This window comes from Gadus chalcogrammus, chromosome 20 (assembly GCF_026213295.1).
Source record: "Gadus chalcogrammus isolate NIFS_2021 chromosome 20, NIFS_Gcha_1.0, whole genome shotgun sequence".
Classification (NCBI taxonomy): Eukaryota; Metazoa; Chordata; class Actinopteri; order Gadiformes; family Gadidae; genus Gadus; species Gadus chalcogrammus.
Window position 1 is genome coordinate 12405064 of NC_079431.1, and position 15000 is coordinate 12420063.

Genomic DNA, 15000 nt, shown 5'->3' on the forward strand with positions numbered 1-15000 from the left:
TGTATGAGCTGATGCTAGGTAACGATGGACTGGAGAAGTATACAGATCAGATACTTTTTAAGCGTGCCATCCAAATGCCCAGAAAGTTGTAGACTTCAGTAATATATATCTGATTATATGCCTTGTGAAAGGTTTGTGGAGCGAACTTCTGCCCCAACCTTGGTCTCATCAGATGATATTAATCATGCGAAATTGAGGTCCATTAAGCGCTATTAGGCAGAGTAAGTAGAGAAATAGGAAACGAGCAGAAAAGGTCTTATAAACCCAAATGGGCAGAGGCCTACATTGATGCGGCTGACTGCTAACCACAGGGAACATTAATCAGGTGTCATGTTAATGGCTGGGATGCTAGGGAATGGGGAGGGGTGTAACAGTGGTGAGACCCCTAAAGTTGTTTGTCTGTGCTGACATCTAGAGGCTGTTGGTGGCACTGAATTTTTCCCTATAATGTCTGAAAAACTGCAGAGAAAAAATATTTTGTCTAAGTATTTCATGTCTAAAGCCAGATATTAAAGAACAAAGCGAAAACTAACCCTCTCCCTTTTTGAGATTCTAAATCTCAAATGTAAATAAAATAAAATTTGATCTTATGTAATGTAGAGTTTATGTATCGAACCTTCTGCCGCTGGTTCTCCTCCTCCTCTTCTGCTCTCCTCCTTCTGTCCAGCTCCATCTTTTTCATCTTGAAACCAGATGGAACATGTCACTATTTTCCTACTTCTGCATTAAACATCTAATATATCAATTCTATCAAAGTCCTGTAACATTTCAGTCCCAACCAATGTGGTCTGTAAATCATTTGAATATGTATTTAGTGTTTGTGTCTGTGGTAGGTGCTTGTTTTGTGTTGGGTACCCTTTTCTGTATTCTGGACTGGTCTAACTGCGTCTGCTGCCTTCGCCTTGCCTCGGCCAGCGACACCCCCCCACCTGGTTACAGACACACAGCGTCATGACTCATGTTCAACACACATTATTCATTTCACAGTAGATGCCAGCCGAACACGGGTGCAAAAGTTACACTCGACGAGTCTACTCCCATAAAGGCTCCCCTAGAAACTATCTGGTGCCCCCTAGTGGGCCTTGACCCCACCTGTTTCTGAGAACCACTGCCGTTTTTATCCAAGGCATTTAGTGAATTCTGATGCATGACATTATGGAGCAGGGAGGGGTCCGGACATGCTCAAGGAGGCCTATAGGTGGTTGAGGATGTGGAGGGAACCCAGTAGGCCTACCTTGGTGCCATAATTCGACACCAGAAACTGCAAGGGACAGGGTTTTGTTTCCTGGTTCACTGAGGAGATAATCCATCAAATACAAATTTATGTTAATGAAGGTTTCAGAAGCGGTAGATAGATGAATAGATGTATTTTTTTTTTTGCAGTAGCCAGTCTACATGATGTTGACTTTAAACCTTACAGACACTTTTGGTTTACGACTGCTGGCCCAGGTTGTATCCGCTAGATACGCATTCCGCCACCCACCATCACCATGACAGATCGAAAGAAATAAGAAGCAAAAGAGATGGAAACGCCCAGGCTCACTCAGCTTCCAGCCTGTCTGCCATCAGACTTTGGACACAAATCTTAAGTCTGATTTGTGAGATGAACCACTAACCACTTTCACTAGCTTGCCTTCCTTCAGAGTAAAGATTTGTGCACACTGCCCCAAAAAACACTGGGGTGTGGACGTTGGATGGAAGTCTTTTGGGTGCAAACATGTCAAGTGAGATGAAACCCACCAGTCCCACAGTGAGATAAAACCAACCAATCCTATTTTACCCCCTCCCACATGAAGTCATCTTGCCTAGCAATTCTGGGGGCTCGTCGATGGTGACCGGCTTTAGAGACTCCCTATACTTCTGAAAGTCCGCCTCTTCCTTCTGAGCCACTGGAGCAAAGGAAGCAACAGACACACACATGTTAGGATACACAAATATATGCAGAAGACTGATCTGTCGGGAGAAAGGTGAAGGTTGATAAGATGTTGGATGGGTGGACGGATTGATGGAGAAAAGACGTAGGCCTACTGTTTTGTAGCTGACGCCGTCTGGTCTCGTTTGGGGCCACCCTGGTGAATCCCGTAAATCTGGGACAGAAAAGTGTTGAGACAGGGAGGTGTTACTAACAACCGTGTTAGATTCTAAAGTTGTCTACAGGTAAAACATGGGATCATGCATGGAAAGCATACACGGCCTAAAAACCATGAATTACATTTATTTTCATAAATAATAATATTTATTATTATTTTTCCTTCCATTATTTTTCTTACTCATGCTATTCATAATCATATCTCGTGTATTTATTTACTCACACAACACTAATACGCACTGCGCATGTGCACTCTCATTTTCGACAAAACGAAAGTGATCCCAAACGTCCCTATTATTTGGTTAGATTCAGTTTCAAATCGTTTAAATCCGGTATTATAATGTTATATGTATCTTCACTGCACTAATAACAACGTCCCTCAGTACATATACTTTAAAAATAACTTGCATAATGCATAAAGCACAGTTGCCACTTCTGTATTATATATAGGAAGGATCTAATACCAATCATGTACTATATTCGAGACTCTATATGTGTATATATGCATATATAAATGCATTTTACTTACGTTTCAGTATCTCGTGCATTTCCACTTCCATTATCAGGTGAGACTACATCGTTTGCGTTATTCTGACGGTTGACAGCTCCATTGTCAGGGTTTCCCCTACCGTTCAAGTTGTTTTGATAGTTTGGATCTGAATCCATTGATCCACGGAGAGACCGACACGTTTAACGGAAATAGTTAAATAGGAATGATAGAAGAAGACTTAATTTCAACTCACTATTCTGCCATGGACCATGAATAGTCCCCACACCTTCAGTGATCTCGTAAACAAGGGTACATGATGTGGAAGCCAAACCCTAAGGTTCAAGGTTTAAAGTGCTGCCATCTAGTGGAAATAAGATATATGCAAAGCAGGGACAAAGAATTCAAAGTTTATTTTACATTTAAAAATAGCCTCAACTCGAGGCTTCGTACTACGGAAGAGGATAAGGGCCATACATAAGAAAAAAAGATAGTTCTGACTTTAATCTCAGAATTCTGAGAATAAAGTCAGAACTTAATTATTTTTTTATGTGTGGCCCTAATCCTCTTCCGTATTGGCCAGTACACACAATCCTTATGTCACTGGACAAAAGTCATACTTTCTATAAATGTATCCTGATATGGACCCCCCCTCCTACTCTTCCCAACTATTGGTCCAATAATGTTGACACCTTATGGGGGCTACTTCGGGTGCCCTTTCATCCAGTTCATCAACCGCTCTCTTTGGTGTAATACCAGATACTGTGGTCAGGCCAAGAATTAGAGCTGACCCTATGACTTTCCGGAGCCTAGTGGCTAGACGACTGAACTTTGTTAAAGGTCATCATCTCCTCTGTCACGTGAGGCTTGGATTAGAGAAGTTCTTCACTCTAGTAAAGTACAAAATATCAAATCCACAGTGCAGTAGGTCTATGGTTAGTTTCTCTAAATATGGCAGCCCCTCTTTGGTCATATAGGGATATGTGCAGTTCCAGGTGGTGCCTCCATACAAAAGATGTTCCTTATTCTAGTAAATTATAAACAATCAAATTTGTTCAAAACACGTCAGCCACTCTTTGACCCCTTAGAGTACAGTTCCTGGGGGAAACATTAACATTAGCAGTACATATCTATTGGAATAATTAAGTATTTATTTATAAAGAATAGGTTTCTGTGGGGAGGTATATATATATATATATATATATATATATATAAGATATACATTTTGTATATTTATTTGAGTCTTTTTTTGCTAGATACATGTTGTGTATAGTCCTCTCTTCTTTGTATGTGCATTGACAAAAAAAAAAAAAGTTTCAGGAACTACTGATACAATTGTGAAAAAACTCCAATAGTAAACAATTTTTTTAATTATTACAATAAAAAATAAATTTCTGGATTAACCAGCTGCTCATGATCGTCAATACAAGGAAAGAGCAAATCAAAAAAGAGAAAACCTATTAATTTTTTATTATTTATTATCCAACAAGCCCCATGTGAGGGCGACACAGTCAGACAGATTAGCAGTCCAACGGATGAAGACAGATAAATGAGTTACATACTAGTAACGTACAACGAAAAGAACAGTTAAAATCTCCCTCTTAGTACACTCCATGTGCAACTAATCCTACCAGATATATCGTCAATGGCTACCGTACATAAAGCTCTATAGACGGCCAAAGAGGACAATTGATTTCATCATGAGACCCCTCAAGGTACTGCGCATTTCATAAACCTCAGATAGACTCATGTACTACGATGATGATGATGATGATGATGATGAAGATTGATGATGACAAGGTGCAAAAGTAGTTAGTGACATTGCCTCATGGAAAGGTCTTATAGGACGATTCTGTTACTAAAATAAACCAGAACAAGCCATTAGTGCACTAAATGGTAGGGCTATGCAAGGCAAATTTCACTAGATAAGGTGACGCGACAGTGGTAAGGCAAAACAAATTGGTGGGGACGGAGTTGGGGGTTGGAGGGGTGACACCCCACTCGCTATCTGGTGGTACCGGACTAACACTCAAATGCATTTCGGAACATTTGTGTTTCAAGGTCTTGGATGGAGCTCATAGGAATGCATGGATGGCAGACACAGTAGCTCCAGTGCTACTCCTCCTCCTCCTCCTCATGCACCTCCCTCATGAGAAGGATGGCCTGCCAGGAAAGTCTTCCAGGCGAGCACGGCAGTATGCCTTCACCTTGAGTCGGAAGAGGGGGCACTGTGGATATCACCATGTGTTTATTGGGAACACCTGTCTTGGCGTGTGTGCTTGTTGTGATTATGTGTGTTTGTGTGTGTGCGTGTCTGTCTACATTATGTTTTGTGGGAGATTGTATCAGGGTTCTGATACTACGGACGATGGCAGTGGTGGAGCTCACAGCTTGGGCTGGTTGGCCAGCTTCATCTTCAGGTTCTCAGCAATCTTGTCCAGGAACTCAAAGGTGTTGAGGTAGTCTGCACGCGTCACACTGGAGACGGGAGATGTGGGAAATAGGGCAGGAGACGGAGATAAGACAGACGGGTGTTTTGGGGGGGATGAGAACATTAAATTAGACGATTCTATCACAAAACAGGTGAAACAAAAACTGAAATCAGTGAATGATTTTTTACAAAGACCACACACTACAAAACCAATGAAAGCCAAAGGCACAGGGTGTGTGAACTTCGGTTCAAATTGGCAACGTCATATCAAGTCACATGATCTTAGTGGAGCAAACCCATGGCACCGTGGACGAAGCGGCGCAGTGTTTTTCTGCTTGATTCGTAAATGACTCAAGTCTCTATTGAAGGCGTCGCTGGGCTCACCCTGAGAGTCCTTTGATGCAGATGGCGAGGTCCTTGGTCATGAAGCCCGCCTCGATGGTCTCGATGCAGACGGCCTCCAGGGACTCGGAGAACACCCGGAGCTCCACGTTGCTGTCAAGCTTGGCCCTGTGGAGCAGCCCCCGCGTCCACGCAAAGATGGAGGCTGGAAGGCCACACACACACACACACACACACACACACACACACACACACACACACACACACACACACACACACACACACACACACACACACACACACACACACACACACACACACACACACACACACACACGGTATCAGAAACATATTACGTTTTTTTGGATCAGAGCCTTGTGGGATTTAAATCGTTGAACTATAAAAGGGACTCTTGGGCCATAAAACCCATTTTTATTTTATGTTTCTATCTTGAGCCTGGGCCATTAACTATTTCCCTCGGGATCAATAGAGAAAGAGTAAATTAAAGCCATATGACTTGGTCATGGTTCAAACGATCTGCGGCATGCTTCATTGTTTTTCTACAACCTAAGCGAAGAGCTTGGCTTGTCGGCAACCATTCCTGCCATCATAAGAATAGGGTAATTAGACCAGGGGTTTATGTGATTTGTCCTTTTGTTGTCACTTGGTCCTTATATACAGTTCAGGTGCTGTCGCTCTTTCTGTGCCTTGTGTCCTTCGATTGAAGGTATCCTTGTTTTAATACTTGTATCTGGTTTTAAGCTGCCTTTCGAGGGACTCTGGCTTACAATTAGCCTCTTTTGCTGGCCGGGATGTTTGCCCGTAATGTAATCAATGTGCACCGTCCTGGTCAAATTAAATAAAAACCAAATCCTCCAAGCGTCCTCAGTTAGCCCATGTTTTGGCTTGCCCCCTGGTGCTCCCTTACCGATGGGGTTGGTGGAGGTCTCCTTGCCCTGCTGGTGCTGCCTGTAGTGGCGGGTCACCGTGCCGTGGGCCGCTTCAGATTCTACCGTCTTCCCATCCGGACAGAGCAACACGCTGGTCATCATGCCTAGCGAGCCGTAGCCTGGAGAGACACACACACACATTGGAACAAAAGTATTGAAGTACACAGAATCGGTTATACAGCAGATTAATATTAGAAGATGCAAACAAATTTAATAATGGTAGTCGGTAGTATGTACAAGTAATACAGTACAAACATTGCACATAAAACTAATCCCTGGCGCGCGCGCACACACACACACACACACACACACACACACACACACACACACACACACACACACACACACACACACACACACACACACACACACACACACACACACACACACACACACACACACACACACACACACACACACACACACACACACACACACACACACACACGTTCTGAATTCAAGCATGTTGCATTCATGTGTTTTTTGGTTCAAAGCTTCAAATATCTATATTTGATACCTAGGGTCACCGGTACGTAATGTGAGCCTATTACCACAATGGAACAGACCTCGGAGGAACAGAATGTTCCGAATTTTGTATCATTATCATTATCTATAATTCAATTGGTTCCAAATCCGACTGGTTCTGGCAGCAGGCATGCCACCGCTTCAGGTTGGCTCTTGAACCGGCTCGTCCAGCGATGACATCACATGGCGCGCTTATCCCTGTGCCTACCTTGGGCCACGGAGTCCGACTGCACGTCTCCGTCGTAGTTCTTGCAGGCCCAGATGAAGCCGCCGTCGGACTTCATGCACTGGGCCACCATGTCGTCGATGAGCCGGTGCTCGTACCAGATCCCCTTGGCCTCAAACTGGGCGCGGTACTCTCTGAAAACCAACCCAGCTCACGGTTTAGCAGGTGCGTCTGATTGTCCCCGTTTTTGTGTCTGATTGACTGTGTGTGTGAGCGTGTGTCTGATTATCCTTGTCTGATTATCTGTGTCTGATTGTCTGTGTGTGCGTGTCTGTGTCTGATTGTCTGTGTGCGTTTCTGTGTCTGATTGTTCATGTGTGTGTGTGTCTGATTGTCTGTCTAAGAAAGTTTGGTCGTGGGGAGGATACCGTCAAAGGTTTGAAGCATGACTAGCCAAAAGTTCCGTTTGCAGGAGTGCGCGTTTCCCGTACTTTTCGTAGATCTCCTGGAAGATGTCTTTGAAGCGCCCGTCGTATTTCTTCAGGATGGTGTTCTTGGTGCTCAGGTAGAGCGGCCAGCCTTTGGTGATGCCCATCTGGAAGGAGCTGTGTGCAAAGTCCTTGATGGAACTGTCAGTGTTGTACATCCCCAGGGCCACCCCACCGGATTCTGGAGGCAGAGACAGAGAGACTTAAAGGTGCTGTAGGGGTAACATATATAGAAGAGGAGCAGAAGAGAGCCAGATTAAACAACCCCCAGAAAATGGCCCATCCCTGTCCGCTCCCTCCCTACCCATGCAGTTTATCCTCAATTTAGAAGTGTTGCAGGCAAGCCGGACTCCCCGAACACTTCGGGGAAGCGATTGTCTGATTGGTCAGAAATGATCCGGGAGCTGCTTCAATTGTCATGTGCAGTGCACTTCAAATAGCGAACTATAGTCTGTTGTCCCAACGTTTTAAAAAAGGTAAACTAAGGCAACACTCCTAGAACACTAATCCCAACTAATCCAAAATGCATGCAGCGTGGTTGGGGCTTGAAGATACAGCACGTTATCACATGCAGACACATTCCATTACCCATTTAAAGTCTACTTAAGGCAAACTGAGCTCACTGTGAGGGCCCCTTGGAATGGCCAGAGTGAACTGGTCATTTCAAGTGAATAAAATAATATTAACAGTACATGTAAATTTGCTTGTATTGTATCAATCAATTACTGTTCATGACATACATATTGATTGCCATCGCCATTCAATTAAGATCAACATACACAGGTTTTCTGTCTGCATGAGTCAATGGCTTTACTTATTCTCCTGGGTCCAGCTGAGCACTCACTCGTCAGTGAAACCTAATGCTACCTGACAAGGGGTAGGTTGACACACAAAGGTACACCAACACCAAGCATTTGGGCTCTTACCCTTAAACTCGTACACAACGTACTTGACCGGCTCTCCCTTCGCTGGTGTGTAGGTCATCTCCACTTTCCCTGGCCCTGGCACCACAAAGTCTGTGGCCTTGTACTGTAAGACAAAAATTAAAACATTTAAATTGAGTTAAATTGACTACATGAAGAACGGTAGCCTCTCCCTCCTTGGAATTACTACGTTTCGAACATCATATAAATTACAAACATGAATGAACACTAGAATGAACGAACATTTTAGAAAACGCATTTGAAGCTCAACCGTTTGACCTTAACCGAGTTGGACTAAGATAGGATTTTTCATAACAGTGTTACATCGTAACCCAGGTATGACCCCTGAGTTTCATACTAGGAACTGTCTGCAAAACCACTTGGAAATGTTACACCTCAATGATGATGTGTACATTAAAAAAAATTCAAATGCTGCCAACTTTTTAAAAAAAATGAGAAAAATGGGCGGCATTGAACGATTGATTTTCTGAAACTTCGAGATAAGCTTAGATTAAATGATAACTAAAAACCAAGACGTGTTTGCCAAAAGGGATGTGGAATGACACTTCACCTGGATTGCTGACCTTTGAGCATAGCTCTGTTGACTTCAGCTAAACACTGACAGGGAAGGGAGCCAGAGGCTACGAGCTGCTGCAGGGTTAATGAAGTCATCAACCAGTGGGGCAGATGGGATACAGTCGGTTCACGTTCTAACCTCACTGTGCAAAGGGCGACTTATGAATTGTAATAAATGACTTGGTCCCTCCTGACAGCACAACCCCTCAATGGCATCAGCAAGCTAATCCTTAATGGGAATAGAAAGGGACCCATAGCCTATCATCTAAAACTACTATCTAAAAGAACTTCACCACGCCTTATGATTTTATCAACAATCCATGTTTTGATCGTCATTTGTTTATGCACAGCTGTTATGTGATATTATTAAACAGTAGGTGTAAAGTCAATTCACCCCAGCGCGACACAAAACTACAGCAAACACTACGCAGTGTTTTTTCTGTATCCGTGTGAACATTTTGCACGTTTAGTGCACTAATGTGAATGGACCTTCACCTGGCAATAAAGCTTATGTGATACGTATACGACGTATATAAGGTCATGATTTAATGCCTCTTGGAGGTCAGGCCAAAGATAAAGTATTATCCCACTGCACTCTATTCTGCTCTGTGTGTGGTTCATTGGTAGCTCCTCCACAGGCCCGTCCAGCCCCCCCCCCCCCCCCACACCTGATCTCCGTGGGCGTGCCTGCCGATGATGATGGGCTTCACCCAGCCCGGCACCAGCCGGGGGATGTTCTTGCAGATGATGGCCTCCCGGAACACCGTGCCGCCCAGGATGTTGCGGATGGTGCCGTTGGGCGAGCGCCACATCTGCTTCAGCTTGAACTCCTCCACGCGGTTCTCGTCGGGCGTGATGGTAGCGCACTTGATGCCCACGTTGTAGCGCTGCACCGCCTCCGCCGCCTCCACCGTCACGCGGTCGTCCGTGGCGTCGCGGCTCTCCATGCCCAGGTCGTAGCTGGGGGCGGGGGAGGGAGGAGGATGGGGGTCAACAACGGGAGAAGGGGGGGAGAGGGGCATTGGGGGATGTGAGTTGTTTTTTTTTGGAGATGGAAAATTGCGCATTGTGATACTGATATGCGGATACATATCAGTAACAGCAAATGGTGATACTGATATGATGCATGTTGATATGCTGTGCTGTAGAAAAGAGCCTTCTAGCTCTGGCTAATCAGTGTGTTTTTATCATAGCACCTTTCTGATCTGCTTTACAACATGGTTACCAAATGGCAACCATGAACTCGAAGGCATTCTTAACCTTTCACCCAAATAGCCCTGCCCCCTCAGCCGCAACAATGGAGAAACCAACAACGGTGATGTAACAGTATCACCATTTGCTGTTACTGATATGTATCAGCCACACACACACACACACACACACACACACACACACACACACACACACACACACACACACACACACACACACACACACACACACACACACACACACACACACACACACACACACACACACACACACACACACACACTTGTGCATGTGTGTGAACATAAAAAAAAGGGAAATATAATTTGTCTCAATTAGGGAGGACAACTACAAGCTCTAAACTTTTTTAGCTTATTAACCAAAAGCACCACATTTAAACCAGTTGTATGGGGCCCTAGTAAAACACACAATTTTTTAGGGTCAAGGGTTAATTGAGCGTTAAATGCAGTGATTACACCCTAACCCTCTGCTGACACAATCCAACAAAAAGCCACACACATGCCCGTCCACCCTTGTGATACGTTTCCCTGGAGGAGATCCGCCTTAAAGTTTTAATTATTTCCACTTTGGCCCGACATGCCACATGACCCAACTCACCATCAAATAGATTTAGAGCACATTTGAAAAAGACAGAAGTTTGCTGTGTTTTAAAAGGGCCTTAGACACGCTTACCATGTCCAACCACGTCCCGAGGAAAGGCTCCTTAATTCCAGCTATACATCATGTAACCAACATAAAAATAGCCAATACAAAACCACATGTGCATATTTTGCATTACTTCTTTGGCATAAAAGGCATTAGTCCCCTGAGCCTTCTCCTCACTCCCACCATATCTTCAGGTCACCTTGTGCCCCGGAGATTCTGCTGGAGGCTGACAAACACTTGCATCTCTCTATTTCCTTAACAAACGTGCAACAAACATACACACACAGTACCTGTGTGACCTGTTTAACGCGTCTGTGGTACTGGCGATGAATATGTGTAAGCCACCCAAACCCTCCCCCTAAGACCTAATAGACACTGCAGAACAGGTAAAGGGGTTTCAGTGGGAACAGGTTGGGACAGAATGGCTCTTCTTCATTGCATGTGGTCTACTTGGGCACCCAGCAGGGTGCAGTGTTGTTGGTTACCTGTGCATGTCCAGCTCCAGGTATGGAAAGATGAGCTTCTCCTTAATGAGCTCCCAGATGACCCGAGTCATCTCGTCTCCTTGCATCTCCACCACGGACCCCGCCTTGATCTTCTGGGACATCTTGGGAGCTGGCGAGAGAGAGAGAGAGAGGAAGAGAGAGTGTTTATATAGCTTATGGCTATTTGAAGAAGTTAAGTTAAACAAAACCAAAGAGGCTGGAGCAATATGAATAAGTAGCAGTGAACATTTTATTACATGAGGAAAACATACAAGTTTACGTAAACCGGTGCAACAGTGCAATTGCGCAACGCCAAGGGTGTATCTGGAATGAATGAACTTCATTCATAGAGACCGTTTAAAAGAGCAATGACTCAACATTGCTGACTTTTGGTCGAAACCGCATAATAACTGTCAAAGTATATTTACAGGCATTTCTATATGGAAAATATATGCATCCTAATTTTTGTTTAAAAAGACAGCTATAAAATGTAAAATATTTAGTAATTTCATGCAAGGTTAATGCAACACGTGTTTACAGATTGTAATGTATCAATTTGATAGAACATGCAGTTAAATGACTGGAAACTTTGTTGAAGAAGAATCAGTATTCAATATCTCATGTGTTGCATAACTCTGGGATAGGGCGATCGTATGATGGGGAGGGGACTGCACCACGACGGTCATGAAGTTCAGGGTCGGTACGAAATGTTAAACACCATCACCAAAATAAAAAAAAACACTATCGCTACATATCAAAATAAACATAAGGACAAAATTCATATGCAAAAACATACGTAAGATAAGGGAGCTTGATCAAGATAGGGGTCCAAAGGTTTTGAAAATGAGGGATGGTGGTGGTACGCACCACACAATAGATAAGACAGTCCTCAAATTGCATTACTGGTTTATGCATACAAAGTTTTTCGGATGAACCGAATGCATTATAGTAATTAATTCGAGTACAGGCTGAACAATAGGAGCAACTATTCAGACGTCGTAGGATTAGGTCACGTACCCGGTACACTCCTGTCACGTCATCATTTTGATATGCTATAGGCTCATGTAAACAACCATTGCAACATGTTAATGTACCTACCTTTTTCGTTTTATTATACTGAAGAGCGTCGGTGAATGGTTGAAGGAGGCACTGATGATTTGGCGTCTACACAGGACTGATGAGCGCAAAGAGGCGATATAATAACACTACTTCCGCGATCACTCTCCAAATCAAATGACATAATCTCAACCAATCAGAGAACTTCTTCACGTTCCACTGACTAATGAAATGAGACCACACCATTGTATGGGAGGGGCTTGCTGAGGAAACTACTGCAATTGGCCGGTTGTGCAGCACTCAAACAAAACAAATTATTAATTTCTGGGCAGAAGCGCAAACCTGTTGCAAAATGAAAATGGACTTTAATACTTCAACATGTCTGATATTTTTTTTTATATGCATCGTAATACACATTGTAGATTAACACGCCGTTAATTGAAAAAGTTCATTATTAGTGTTAATATTAAACATAATTTGCCTATTCTACCTGACAGATGAGATAAATTAGGACGAACGTAACTTAATTATAAATATCAATGGCACGTATCTAAGTGTCGAATTTATAATTTCAAGAACGTGTGATGTAACTGATGACTGAATCATCCCACTGCACTTCGCAGTAACGGCCACCAGATGGCGAAAATCCCTCGATAAATGCATGAGGGGTGAGTTCAGTGCTCTGCTGCTGGATTTGCAAAAAACTATTATATATAGGATTGCTCCGATTTCAATTCAATTTAGAATTTGGCTACCCTTTACACACAAGCGTGCAGATTAACTTTACTAGTCATGCTTCTGAATGAAATGGGCCTGCTTTAACAGTGTAAGCATTGTTTTCGTCACCGACTTTCACTTGAAATTCACCTGAAGTGGAGGGAAATCAATTGGATTTATGCTAGAACAACATGTTATATCCACAGAAGCTATTCCATTGTCCCCTATATATGTCCCATTATAGCCTGCCTGTTATTTTTTAGCCTTAAGGTGTTTAATGAGTTGGTTCATCGGACAATAGTTTTGTTTATAGTCTCCCGCTTATTTTCGAAGTCTTACTACACGCTCAAAGGTAATTCCCCTGCTTTGAAACGACAGCATGTCATACCCCTCCTCCATTCACAGGATCAATTCACAATCCTGAAAGAAAGGGAGTCTCACAACGTCACGTGATACGGCATCTGCTCTCGGTAACTAAGATGACTGAGACGAGCAAGAGAGAGAGGGAGCGAGAGAGAGTAGGAGGAGAGAAAGGGGGAAGACGAGGAGGAGCTTGCCGCTTCTATACCGTTTCAACCGAGCAACATCAGCACCGAAACTTGCTGCCTGACTCTCCGCATCTCTCCATCACACCAGTTCTTCTCTTAACTAATGCTGTAGCACTCACCCATTAAGCCATACAGGCTGATCATTGTTGTTTACGTCCATTTTTTTCCTCCTTTCCCCCCTCCCTATACTTGCAATGCGCTCTGCTTAGTTTTTTTTCCCATTGTTCAGGGTTGTTCAAGGCTCATTTGAACGGATATGGTCACAACCCCGCCGTCTCAAAGTGGAGCCACCGCGCGTTACTCGGATTGGCGCGCTCCTGCAGGGGCTGGGATGCGCGCCAGGCACCTCACGGTTCCTCCCGGGGTTCGGGTCTGACCAGGACTCCAGCGCCGGCCCCGGGCGGAGAGCCAGGAGGAGTCAGTCGACCCGAAGCAGGATGCCGGTGATGAGAGGGCTGCTGGCCCCGCAGAACACCTTCCTGGATACCATCGCCACCCGCTTCGATGGCACCCGTAAGTCACCGACTAACCAGAGCGATGCAGGTTGTTCTTGTCTCGTTAGTTTTTTGGGGGGTTTAACATCCGAAAACTACTACTTTACATGCTTGTATTAAGGCATTTGAGTCGTGGAGAAAGTACATTTGAACATTCAAATCAATTCAAGATTACATGTTTTTGTCCGCAAGATAGTGCGCTTTGTGTGATTGTGGGCACCTTGCTTATTATATGTTTTGTGCGCAGCCAAGAGAGTGCGCTTTGTTTGCATGTTTGCACATAGTTTATTCACAGTTCTGGTCCATCGTAAGTAAATCTTGCCGTACCACAGGGACCACTAAGATTTCTAAATGTTTTGCATAACATTTTGGCATACCTATTCTACCTCTCCTTGTAGGCCTACTACTTTAGGAAACAATATTACAAATCTCAGATGCGGGAATAAATGTGTTATACGTTGTGATATTGCGAACGTACCAAAAACAAAGGAAATATGTTTTTAGTTTTTTTTTTGCCAAATTTAAACACGTTGATTCCTGGTCGGTATTTGTCGCACCGATGTTACCGCAAAAAATTTTGCCTGAGAAGGTGGGATGCACTCCCCTTCAACATGCCATATTTGGCAAAAATGTGTTGTGAACAGATGCGATGAGCAAACCCCGCGCGCTAGGACGCACGCTGGGCATGTGGGCGGACGGGAGATGCGCGGCCACATTTTGCTTGGGTTACTTAAAAATGTGTTTTTATTGTTTGGCCTTCATGCTTCACTGATGTTCCAAACTCACCGTAATGGGAGTTTGATGGGTTTGCATCTAGAATTTTGAGCAACTCTGTTTTGTTGTGGTTT

General features: G+C 43.9%; 3 protein-coding genes across 3 annotated transcripts in view; 1 reads left to right on the forward strand and 2 right to left on the reverse strand.

The window, feature by feature from the left end:
- epsti1 (epithelial stromal interaction 1) overlaps positions 1–2946 on the reverse strand; it is a 12250-nt gene extending 9304 nt beyond the window's left edge. Inside the window, exons 1-5 of the mRNA XM_056580120.1 lie at positions 2619–2946; positions 2029–2087; positions 1806–1889; positions 856–929; positions 617–682 (exon numbers count right to left, since the gene is read on the reverse strand). Of these exons, the coding sequence (XP_056436095.1) occupies positions 617–682; positions 856–929; positions 1806–1889; positions 2029–2087; positions 2619–2755 (420 nt within the window). The 5' untranslated portion in view covers positions 2756–2946. The remainder of the gene's footprint in view (positions 1–616; positions 683–855; positions 930–1805; positions 1890–2028; positions 2088–2618) is intronic.
- Positions 2947–3931: 985 nt separating this feature from the next.
- Positions 3932–12568, reverse strand: idh1 (isocitrate dehydrogenase (NADP(+)) 1). Its single transcript, XM_056580182.1, has 9 exons — positions 12436–12568; positions 11338–11467; positions 9646–9937; positions 8405–8507; positions 7482–7659; positions 7033–7184; positions 6278–6418; positions 5392–5554; positions 3932–5054 (listed from the first exon to the last, which is right to left on the reverse strand). Exons 2-9 carry the CDS (start codon positions 11457–11459, stop codon positions 4961–4963), a joined length of 1245 nt encoding a protein of 414 aa, XP_056436157.1. The 5' UTR covers positions 11460–11467; positions 12436–12568; the 3' UTR covers positions 3932–4960.
- Positions 12569–14095: 1527 nt separating this feature from the next.
- The window catches only part of kcnh3 (potassium voltage-gated channel, subfamily H (eag-related), member 3), a 114398-nt gene continuing 113493 nt past the window's right edge, over positions 14096–15000 (forward strand). Inside the window, exon 1 of the mRNA XM_056580402.1 lies at positions 14096–14171. Coding sequence (XP_056436377.1) covers positions 14096–14171 — 76 coding nt within the window. The remainder of the gene's footprint in view (positions 14172–15000) is intronic.

Excerpts from the sequence above, each read along its gene's own strand:
- idh1 (XM_056580182.1), bottom strand. The coding sequence starts at position 11,459 with ATGTCCCAGAAGATCAAGGCGGGGTCCGTGGTGGAGATGCAAGGAGAC. Across the intron at positions 7,660-8,404 it reads CGTTGTGTACGAGTTTAAGG|AATCCGGTGGGGTGGCCCTG; the intron begins GTAAGAGCCCAA and ends CTCTGCCTCCAG. Across the intron at positions 5,555-6,277 it reads GACCTCCACCAACCCCATCG|CCTCCATCTTTGCGTGGACG; the intron begins GTAAGGGAGCAC and ends GTGGCCTTCCAG.